This window comes from Mercenaria mercenaria, chromosome 8, assembly GCF_021730395.1.
Source record: "Mercenaria mercenaria strain notata chromosome 8, MADL_Memer_1, whole genome shotgun sequence".
Classification (NCBI taxonomy): Eukaryota; Metazoa; Mollusca; class Bivalvia; order Venerida; family Veneridae; genus Mercenaria; species Mercenaria mercenaria.
The window spans coordinates 1155407-1167541 of NC_069368.1; the positions used below are offsets into that span (position 1 = coordinate 1155407).

The window sequence follows — 12135 nt, forward strand, 5'->3', positions numbered from 1 at the left end:
TTGAATCAGCAAAAGAATATACATAATTTTCTTACCAACAAATTGTATCAAAATAACTACATATAGTATACATAATCCCCGTAGACACCTGAACATGTTTTATTCCAACACTTAAAAAAGTATCATGTAAATCCAGAATTTCGCATGTTTTGTTAATCGTTGAAATAACTTATTTGTAAAGATGCATCATTTGAACTGAATATTAATATCCAAAACAGCTTACAGGCATTATGACAGTTGTATTTATCGATGTGTGACATATAATTGCTCTGCTTGAATAACGTCCAAATAAATTATAAATCGTAGGTAAACAAACTTCATTTTGATTTAAGCAATGGATTTATGTTCGTTGTATTGTATACCTAGTCCATGTCTTTTGAAAGATGTACAATGAATGCGTAAATCAAAACAAAGTTTTGTGAGAGTTTTTTTCCCTCTCAAAACTCTCATAATAAAACGATTCTTACATACAGTTTGCAAAACATTTGTTGTTACAGTAATACAATATTGCATCCCAACGTTGTTGATAACGCTACTTCATCTTTTCATTATCTATAAATTAAGTGGAGAAAGTAATTAAGCGTTAATAGTTTCATTACAACAGACAAGGCGTCTGCAAATATCTTATATTCCATTAAGTGGTAATAGCGATTTTTGGCAGAGTTTATGATAAATGTCGGTAAAATACAACGCTAGAATTTCATTTTAAGCATAACAGTACTATGTTGTATGTTTAGATGAGGAGCTTTCAACTCAAGTCTAAACTGTGTGGGGAATCTCGTGACTTCCAAAGGCAGATTACACGGAAAAATGGCCGATAATTTCTCCGATTCGTCAGGAAAATCAAGATATTTCTATTGATAAATATTTGTTTTAGATGTTCTACTATATCCTATCATATGCCCCTTACCTTCCAATTTCCTCCGGTACCAATACTTTGTTCCATTCACCTATATTTTCCGAGAACACTTGGGAAGTTTGAATACATTCGCAGTTTTTGGGATGACAGTATCCTCGGACCGACACAATTTTGTCCAAAAAATACAAATTACTGAAGTAAATGACAGTACAATCACATGTAAAGTTAACCATGTATCTAGTCCATCATAAACATGTAACGAACTGGCAACAAACAGAGCTGCTAAAAAGAGAATGTCGAAAATGAAATGGCGCTGAACACGTACACAGTCTTCAAAGGCGCTGTGCACGTACAGGAACAACTGTTCTATTTTATGCTATAGAAATACTTCTGTTGCCACGAGGCTTCTGTATTTAAACGTGTTTATACATATTTATACTAAACAGATGTGTAAATAATTACTTTAAGAAGTTCTTTTGCTGCGACTGTGTACTACATTTTATGTTTAGTGTTATGGTACACTTTACGGAATGACATTTGCATAAATGATAAAGTAGTTGTAGATCTATTTGTAAGTACTATTTTTATAAATTGTATTTGTATTTCTTTACATGCAAGATATATGTAAGCTTTTATCTGAGAAAAGTGAACACCGTTGAAGTTTGTTTACGTTATATAATTATTGTGTCAAAGGATAAAGTCGCATTTTCTGGAAAACAGGATCTACGAAAGTTCATGCATGAACGGCACTGAAGCAAACATGCTCTATTTGTCCGGATAATTTAATTCTGAACGTTCATGAAAGAATACGCAAATGAAAATAAAGAAAAAACTTTTTACAATGTCTTTATATGTTGACTGCATTTTTACCGCATTTTATTACATAAACGCGGTATTTAGAGTAATATACATTGCAAGGCCCATTGTTCAAATATAACAGAGTTGTGGAAGTGGCCGGGACAAATAAAAACCAGGTCAGTTCTGCCTATTTTGCATTGTTATTTCAGTACCGGAATCTGATCACAATTACAAATGCTGGAGAAAAGTCAAAATAAATGTATAATATTACATTGACTATAATGTGTAGCTGGAGAGGTGCCCAGATGCGCCCAGAATGTAGTACAGGGCGTATGCGTACCAAACAATATTCCGACGAAGCACGCCACCGAACTCCTAAATTATGTGTCTATTTCGGGCAAGTAACGCCTATGCAAAAGAAAATAAATCGAATAAATCGGTTTCCTTATGCACAACTCGAAGGCATAGTAGATTCACTTTTAATATATGTTTATAAATAGTGTTGTGTATTCCAATGTATTCCAGTATATTCTTTTACATAGCTATGGCCGAGTGAGTAAATCAGAGCTTTCTGTCAATATTCTCTGTTGTGTTTAAACAATACAAACATTTTGTGTGCTATAATCTACCCACAGACTACCCACAGACTTAGCCTGAATCTTTGTGATTTCAAAAAAAAAAAGTTATCTGGCATCGGTACGTGAAACAACAGTGACGTATTAACGCTGAGACGTCACACTATTATTAATAACGAAGAACAATGATATAGTGTGTGTAAATACAGAAACCTCGCGGAAACTTTAGTGTTTCTAAATATAAAATAGAAGAGTTGTTCCTGTGCGTGCACAACGCCTTTGAAGACTATGTACGTGTTCAGCGCCATTTCATAGAATTCGACATTCTCTTTTTGTCTGCTTTGTTTTTTGCCAGTTCGTTACATGTTTATGTTGAAGAGGCTACTTGGTTAACTTTTCATGTGATTGTACTGTCATTTACTTCAGTTATTTGTATTTTCTGGACAAAATTGTGTCGGTCCGTGGATAACGTCATCCAAAAAGCTGCGAATGTATTCAAACCTCGCAAGTGTTCTCGGAAAATATAGGTGAATGGAACAAAGTATGGGTACCGGAAGAAATCGGAAGGTAAGGGACATATGATGGGATATATTAGAACATCTAAAACAAATGTTTATCAATAGAAATACCTGGATTTTCCTGACGAATCGGAGAAATTATCGGCCATTTTTCCGTGTAAGCTGCCTTTTTAAGTCACGTGTTTCCCCATACTGCTAAAATAAAATCTTCTTCTTATTCTACTTCTATGTAACTGAATGCAAAATGAGTTTACATTCTTTAGTAATAAAACAAGGAAAATATCAGAGAAAGCCATACTCCAAAAACGCAGCCTTCCCAAAACGAAACTCGCAGCACGCAAATGTACACACTACCAACACACACACACTCGCATACAAAGCAAATACACGTGGACAAAACGTACAAATAAAGGAACACAGTGGGATGGTCAGTGGCAAAAACACCACTGGGGAGCTTAAACCGGTTTATGGTGCGCGCCCAACCTACCTCTTATCCCCTATTTTCCAAAGACACGAGACGGTGTTAATAAAAGTAATCCCCGTCAGATGAATCTCTAACAATGGAAACAAAAAGGCATGGCATGTAAAACACAAAAATGCTTCTGTATAAATATATAAAAATCAAACCTTAAGAACCAAAAACGTACGTATTCAGTGCATTTGTAGAAAACAGAGGATCAAGAGAAATACCCTTAAGGGCCAGACGAAACAGGCCAGAAGACAGAAATCAAAACAGTTCATTCCTGGTGGGATCTACAAACTGCTCATCATAGAGTCCTCTCCCTCTTCCGTCAGACACAGTCAAAGAGGGAAGCGTAGTGTCCAATTGTAAACGAGCTGAACACTTAACATGCGGTATGTCTCAAAGCATTTGGGTCGTAACCTCTTTTAATAAAAACCAAATACAGTTGGAAAACTTAGTCGGCTTTTCTGACATATTGTTACTGTCAAAAGTAGTCAGTTAATGCGTCCAGTACGTTTGTTTTTACACCCTATTTAATACTGAACTCAGTTGTACGGAATATGTAAGAACAGCTAAAACAAATACCAAAACGATGAACCGATAGAAGCCAGTATTAGACACAAAACAAATATCATTTCAAATATTAACCAATTGTTTTGTGAAGGAAAGATTTAGTAACAATACCCCTTAGAGCAAGAAGAGGCGTGGAACAGAAACGTCGAGCAATAATCGAAATACATAGATCACCCCACAAATCAATAGTACAGTGTACAAGCGCAATATTGAAGTCATTTACTTGTTACAGTTTTTCCCCTGATGTTTTTTTATTTGTACTTTAGGCACCTCTTACAGCAAAATATCTCATTTATTGGCAAGAGTAATTCCTGTGACAATTCAATTGTTGAACTGTTCCTGATTAGGTGCTGATGAATTCCTTACAAGAAATAATTGAAATGTCTGAGGACGTATGGGCAATCGTGTTTATATGTTGCTTTCATTACAAACCGTTAACAAGATGGTGTTGATTGGGGCTTTCCCAAAAGATGTCTAAATTATTTGCGATGCTTCACACACAATGATTTAATTTTCCATTACCATTCCAGTAAACAGTATTAAACACTTTCAAATCTTTAGCGATGTAAGATGTAAGATAGAAACAGGCATCTCATTCACGTGAACTAACGAAAAATAGATCTCTGAGAACTTGTCTTTTTTTCAGTCTTTCTGGAGGCGCAATTAATGATTCAGTGCAAGCCCTCTAGAGCAAATATGATCGGCAAGACTAAAATGTGTTGAACAAAGGTAAGATAGTACAACGTTTGGCATATATAGTGTGTTTTCAGATTTATTTCTGTTTGTTATTACATAAGATATCGGCGTTTGATATAATCATAAGGTAAAATTTGTATAAACAAATCTTTTCCGACCTTTTGTAAAGATACATTTATGAAGTAGACTTGTAAGGAATGAGGCATGATATATTAATCAAAAGTCAAATATATCATCTTTTATTCAATCTGGAATTAATAGCCTGCTATGTTTCCGAATATATCGAATACATTCGTTGTGTCTGAACTCAAAGTAAATTATAAAAACAGAACTGTAACGGCTGACCAATTAGACGTAGAAATTAATTTCCTTACTTTGATTTTTTATTTGTTTTTAGTTTTCATGACATCCAAATGGTTATTGCCATGACTTCTTTTCTTATTAAAGAATTGTTTTACCAAGTTTCTTTCCTAAAAGCCATTGAACACTGTCTGAGGGAAAACAATCCGGATATACAAAGTAACGAGAGCTGCGTACACTTTTTTTTAGTTTTTCGTTTATTTTTAGGCTCATTTAGATCATCTGACATAACAAAGAAATGCAACATAAATAACATAACAGTTATTTTTCAAGTTTTTCAAGTTGTTCCCACTGCAATTTGCTCTATACATCATTTATGTGAACAGTTTACATTTGAGCTAACATTAATGAAATGTATGTATATCCCATTAATTACCGCAACATTCACGAGTTGTGTACAAAATACAATAGATTTAAATGATACTCAATAAAACACTCCAGAAGGCATTAGAGATTCCAGAAAGAAGCATGTGTATAAATAAAACTGTTCGTTAGTTACATCGCTTCCTGTACGCAACCTATTAAAATGTCCGGAACACGCCGGCAGTTCTATTTAGTTGCTTATGTCGGCTGTAAAGATTGAACTCACTCCACTTATTAGAATTAGAGAAGAAAATTAGATCATTCCATCATTATGATTAACAAGAATCTGTGATAATGGTAGTATAAGTGATGACTTTGGAAAGAATGGAATCAGAAAAACATGTATTAACCGTGCTAAACAAAAACATTACCTCATTGTAAAGAAATATTTTGGGTTCCTATGTTAAACATATTGCACTAAGTAGAGGCACAGTAAAACAGTTATACGTTGTTCCTATGTTTAACATACTGCACTAAATAATGACACACTAAAATAGTCAAACGTTGTTCCTATGTTTAACATATTGCATTAAGTAGTGGCAAAAATTGTTCCTATGTTTAACATATTCCACTAAGTAGTGACACACGCTTTATTGTAGAATATATACATCTACTTCAGTGTTTTCACTTCACTATTTCCGAAGACAATCCAAATCGCAAGCGTATACACAGAGGTTATCATTGCCAAAATATGCTTAAATGTTTTTTTGCAATTCCCCTTTAGCGGGCAATTGTGTAGGTTTAACTAATAGATCGCGGATGGCGTGGGTATGAAGTTCGTTGTTGCACTGAGTTTCACCAACTGGGATATTAAGTATTGACAATTTCTGATAGGAATGGCATAAGAATACATAAATCAGGACATCTATCTACATACATTCCAAGGACTGACCGTGTATGACAGTTTTATAATGTATTATTATTCATAATTCACTGACTCATTTTCATGTGTTGATATAATTGATATAACTAATGTGACTTTTTATATAATTAGTTAATTCAACATCGTCATTAAATTTTGAACACTGACGTTTAACAATAATTGACAATTTAGTTTATTCAAAAGTTATCCATGTCAATTGAATAGTAATGTTAATATTTTATCACAGTGATCTAAACTTCTATTTCAAATTATTTACAGCTTTTCCATTTTACTGACTTTTTTCATAAATGCATACCGCCAATAATCAAAGAGCTAATGTCACTTCTTATTTACAATCTCGACATTAGTATGTATAATAGCTCGGTGTCATTGAGATTTATTAATGTGCACTACATCACTACTGACAATATTGCCGTTTAGTGTGATTTATCTTTTATGTACTTATGTTTTAAATTCGCACCACCTATGTATATTACACGATGTGCTTTTCACGAGATGTCTATTGTGATTTTTGTCTCAATAAAACCAATCACATCTTTAAAGATATTATACCAGTCAAATAACTCACATTTAAAGTTTTGTAAGAATAGTTTTATCCTGTCTTTTTTCCTATGTATGTAACCCAATTGGACTTCTGGATGAAAATATACATGTGTAGACTCGACCGTGCTGTACATATTGAGGAAAATATTTTTTTCTGCAGTTTCTATGGGACATCTTAATATGGAAGTAAGGTTACAAACTTGCATTTCTATAATGACAAGACAAAGACAAAATAATGAACTTGATGAAAGGGGCTTCTATGACCAAGTGGTTTAGGTTGCGGACTTTAATCAGTTGCCCTCACCGCTGAGGTTTCGAATCGCCCACATGAGTGTAGAAATCTTTCATGTGAGGAAGCCATCCAACTGGCTTATGGAATGTCGTTGGTTCTGCTTATAACTGAAAATGAACGAGGTAGCACCTGAGGCCTTCCTTCGGCACGAAGGCTGAAAAGTAGCCAATTGACATATAATTGTGTTGCTGATACGTTAATCCCAACAAAACAAAAACAACAATCACTAAAACAAACAAACAGTTAGAAATACGCAAGAAAACTATTACAATGTTACTTGCGAAAGTCATTCATGATTATTCAATGTTACGTATGAAGCGACAGCCTTTACCTGTTCTTTATCCAATTTATAAGACTGAGCATTAAAACACAAATATTAACTAGAGAACATTGATTTCACTTTTCCAAAGTCAAGAATTTTCTTTTTAATTAAAGGCTACTCGAATATCAAATGGCATGTGAATCAAAAGAATCAGGAACAAATATGAAGAATTATCTTACCAACAACACCGCCAAGTAACAGAATAATGATCATATAATATTTCCGAAAACACCGGAACATTTTTATATTCAAACACTTATATTTCTATCAAGTTACGTAAAGTCTTCCATTTCCATAATTTTCATATGTTTAATCTACCAGTAAAATAACTCATTTTTTAAGTTATATCATTTCAATTGTATATACATACCAAACTCGGCCTACGTTTCATTTGTATATATTTATCGATGTATGACATATAATTGCTATGGTTGACTAACGCTTAAATAACTTATGTATAACGAATAATACTGAATGATTTACTCTCCCTTTTTGATGTAAGCAATGAGTTTAAAGCAATACTGAGGCGCAGTATAATATATAAATCTGGTGTAATAAAAACTGTATAATTAGTCTATGTGTTTAATACCATCGTAAGTGAATTAAAAGCTGAATGTGTAAATCTAAAAATATTAAATACTTGCGTGGCATATTTTCACTTCGGAGCCCTGCAAAGTGCTGCCCAACAAAAACAGATTTTCATCAATATATACCATTCAGTTAAAAAATAAGAGTGGACAAACAAATATTTTTTACAATACTAAACGAATTTCTGCAGATTATTCTAATACTGCAACATTGATGTTTTTGCGAAATAGATTTATTTTGACAAAATGTTTATTGCTAATTTGGTAGAAAAATTCAAGAGTAGCATAAACTTTCTCACAAAACTATGGCTTGAAGTACTTTTTTAGGGCAAACAAGTAGAAAATGAAATTCCGATTCAATTTTATTCATAGCACATGATTTGCAGAGTCGTTGTTCCCGAGGTATATTGTTGTATCTTCATGTTTTTATATATAACTGATGGGCCGATACCTGAAAACTAGAGAGAGACAGTAAATATTTCCGCTCTAGTATGACTTTGGGATATTTCTCGCGCTCAAATGTACGCTTTAAGAGACAGTATGACTGTAAACGCGTGGAATTATTTATGTCATAATACCACGACTGAAAATGACTACCAATTATGCGTTTTTAGATCAACATTAAAGTATTTGTGTTAATCAATTTGTCCCTCCATACATACGCAAACACTTGCCCTTCCAGAATACCTTTTACACGGACTGCCCAATTTCTACCCCCGTATGTTACATTATTTTCGGCATCGTTTGTCAAACGGAGAATCAATAATTTTCTTCAATATATCAGGATAATTATTTTACGTGCGACGGTACCCTACCCAGTTCCCCCAGACAGAGCCAATAAACGTGTTGATTGTCTGACCACTAATATACGTCGTAGGAATTTTGCATGAATCTTTTCAATGTCAGTTGCGGTATGCACTCCCTAGATTTCTGAGCAGAAGTTTAAGACGGAACCGACTAATATATCGAAAAGATGGATTTTTCTAGATAGCGGAAATTCAATCTGTTGTAATATAGAAAACAGGTTTTGTAATGAAAAAGTGGCATGTTGGGCCTTTTGTTTGTGTGTGTGTAGCCGTTTCCTTTTTTATATAGACTGATACCAACGTATTTAGACGAGCTTGCGTTCTCTAGTTTTGTCCATAGATGTATATATCAACTGATGTTGGTCGACCATTTTAATATTTCATAACTTTGAATTCATTTACATTAATTTTTCACACCCCAAGTTTAACGTCTCTACGTCCTTAAACATTGACGCTGATGATTCAGGTGTACGTGCAAATAAGATCATATCGTTGGCATACAGTATTAGGAATAGTTTCAAGTTATAAACGGATACAATACCATCGAAATCAAAATTAGTATTTTTAATATCACTCACGAAAAACATTAACAATAATGGGGAACTTGAGTCTCCCTGTTTTAATACAATTTCAGAATTGAAAATATCTCGAGACGTTTGATTTGTGATTTACATATGATTTCACTGTATTATACATAGCACACAGTGCTTTTACAATTATTGCACTGACATTTTCTCTTATTAATTAAGAAATAATGTATAGAAAAACCGTATTTTTACGTTATTTATACACGAAAAGAGGTTTTACGTCCGTAGAATAATTTCACGAGGGCGTAGCCCGAGTTAATTATTCTTTCGGCGTATAACCAATTGTGAGTGTATAAATAATATAAATAAAAAATATATAATAGCGAACAGTGCAGACCATGATCAGACTGCATGGATGTGCAGGCCGATCTTGGTCTGCCCTGGTCGCAAAGGCAGAATCACTTGCCGCCAGCAGGCTAAAGGTTAAGCAGATTACAATTTACTTTGATATTGTTTGATTTTACTAATTGCTGTAAACAATCTAACTTTCATCACAAGTCAAATGTGTTAATAATATCAAAAATTCTATAACTCTGGCAAGTACAAATATACAGGGCCTATTTATAACGAAATGTTAATGGTAAAATATGTCTCTCAATAAAAAGTACCATTAATTCAGTATGGATCCATTTTGTTTTTGCTCTGCAATGGGTAAATTTTTACATGCAGGTTGGAATATAGTTATTCTGCAAGTTTCATTATTATTTTCATTTTCTAGCCAGTCTTTAGTTAACTTTTGCCAATTGCCAGTCTTTCTAACATTAGCGTCTCTATGGCAGACATCGTATATTAACTAAAATGTTTGACAAACGTCAGGTGTTAAGATTTGTTCTTCAAAGTCTCAAGTAAGGAATTGTACCATTTACCATGTTATCTAAATGATAAAAGTCCCCGACCGGCAAAAGTATCAACATGATTGGAATTCAACATTAATAAATGCTTGACGCACTGTTTCGGAAGAAAGCGTCTAATAGGTTTTACTTTCTTTTCACAGAACTAAGGATTATTGAACAATGCACGTGTATCATATGGGATACACTTTTATTCTAACTGTATCGACTCGTCCTCTATATTTACTTTAACCATATTATACAGAACAATATTGCCTAACCTAAAAGTATTTAAATTGAAATAGTAGTAAGTGAACATAACCGGTTAGTATAATTCATTTTCCAGTTAATATCTAAAAAGATGTAGAGAAATATACGTGCACGATTAATTATCTGAAGACTGTCAGGCATGAAGAAATAAACATCGTCTTGTCATATGATTTAATTGTGTACGTCTTTTAAAGTTTATTGACCCTTATTGACTCTATAAAATAAATAAAATTGAAAACTGTACTCACGTAGACGGGTTATCACATACGCATCGCATAACGACTTTTAAAGGCTTTTAAACAACTATTTAGATATATAACATTAACATCTTAATGCTAAATCGAGGGCTAAGCGCGAAACTATTGTATCTTGTTCTTTATTTATATAGAGTTAAAATAGCTTCCCGCTCAGCCCACGAAATATTATTAATGGAAGTGACCATATTTATTGAACTATTGGCTGCTCATCAAACGTATAGTATAAAGAATTTCTTAGTATTAATTGTTGTCAATCACCTATAGGCAATATTTTTACACAGATGTAGTTCTGTGGATGATATACAATTTATTTGATATTTGCAATATGGGTGATTACTTGGAAAAAAATCTGATCGGAAAATATGTATTAACTGGTATTTGATAAATATTATCATTACCTCCTTGTATGTTAAGGTATATTTTAAATCTCGTATGTATTTGGAGGCCCTTTTTTTAATTTTGAAATTCTATTGTCTATTGCTCTTGGTTCTGTTTTTGATGTGTACAAATACATAAAAATTTTAATTTTACACCAGCAGTGATTTCAAATCCAATATACTTGTACATGTAAACGTTTTCAGTCATTTACTTTTCAAGTTTACGAACATTTTCGTTTCGGTACAGAATCTGTATACAAGTATATAACTTATGTCTATAACGATCTAAATCCCAAAATAGCAAATCATCAGGAATAGAATTGTATTGAATTATGTATTCAGAATACGGAACGTGCTAACAAACAAACCATTTTGGCAGGAACTTTATCTAAACAAAGAGTCATGATCGCACCCTGCCCCCTGAGGTCATTTTACCCCTATTGCCGAATACCAGTGCTTAAAACCTTACATGGTACGCCCAGCAGGGCTGCAGATAGAGGTTCAAACACCCTGGTTAATGATGCCATCACTAATTTTTTCCAAAAAGGAAACACTACACACTACCCTACCCATAGAGCCTGTACCAGCAAGTACATGTTGCAAAATTTAAGTAAACACAGAAGCTTTCAAATTTCAATTGGAGTCTTTATATTGCCGCTTATTTCATGTTAATATTTTTAATTATTTGACATCAAAAGTAACAATTGTCAAAATAAACCTTCAGAAAGACAAGATCCTGCCTGTTTATCAACTAAAACACAAGATACCAGCTACCAGGAATTATTCTAGGTATTTCTGATAAATGACGTTACGTCGTCACTTCCGGTTAATCAAACGCGCAGAGCTACCAGAAGCGGGCATGTACAAAGCGTCATTACAGTTAAGTGTAGGTATATTCATGTTTTGTCGTTCTCAATTAAAATAAAGGCGGAAACAACTATTAAAAAGTATTCACGCATGTCAGAACACGAAAATTGTATACAAACTGCAGAAATAGAACAATACAAGGATAAAAAAACCTATTACAAACCTGATCAAACCAGGCCGTAACCTTCTTCATTCGTTACAACGTCTATCGAGTAATCTTTCTCTTTATCATTCCCACTTTAACAATCCTTGAGTTTGGACTAGTGTGTCCAGAAAATATGTCCCGTGTCAGGAATAATGGAATGATAA

The 12135-nt window shown here is 33.5% G+C and overlaps 1 protein-coding gene across 6 annotated transcripts in view; it reads right to left on the reverse strand.

Annotated features, from left to right (window-relative positions):
• The window catches only part of LOC123523218 (protein amalgam-like), a 72044-nt gene that overhangs the window by 26020 nt on the left and 33889 nt on the right, over positions 1-12135 (reverse strand). Inside the window, exon 1 of one of the 6 annotated variants that reach the window (XM_045300926.2) lies at positions 7425-7561. The exons of 3 other annotated variants lie outside the window; for them this stretch is intronic. In XM_045300926.2, coding sequence (XP_045156861.2) covers positions 7425-7485 — 61 coding nt within the window. In that variant the 5' untranslated portion in view covers positions 7486-7561. 2 more of the 6 variants (XM_045300928.2, XM_045300923.2) reach the window with 2 other exon arrangements.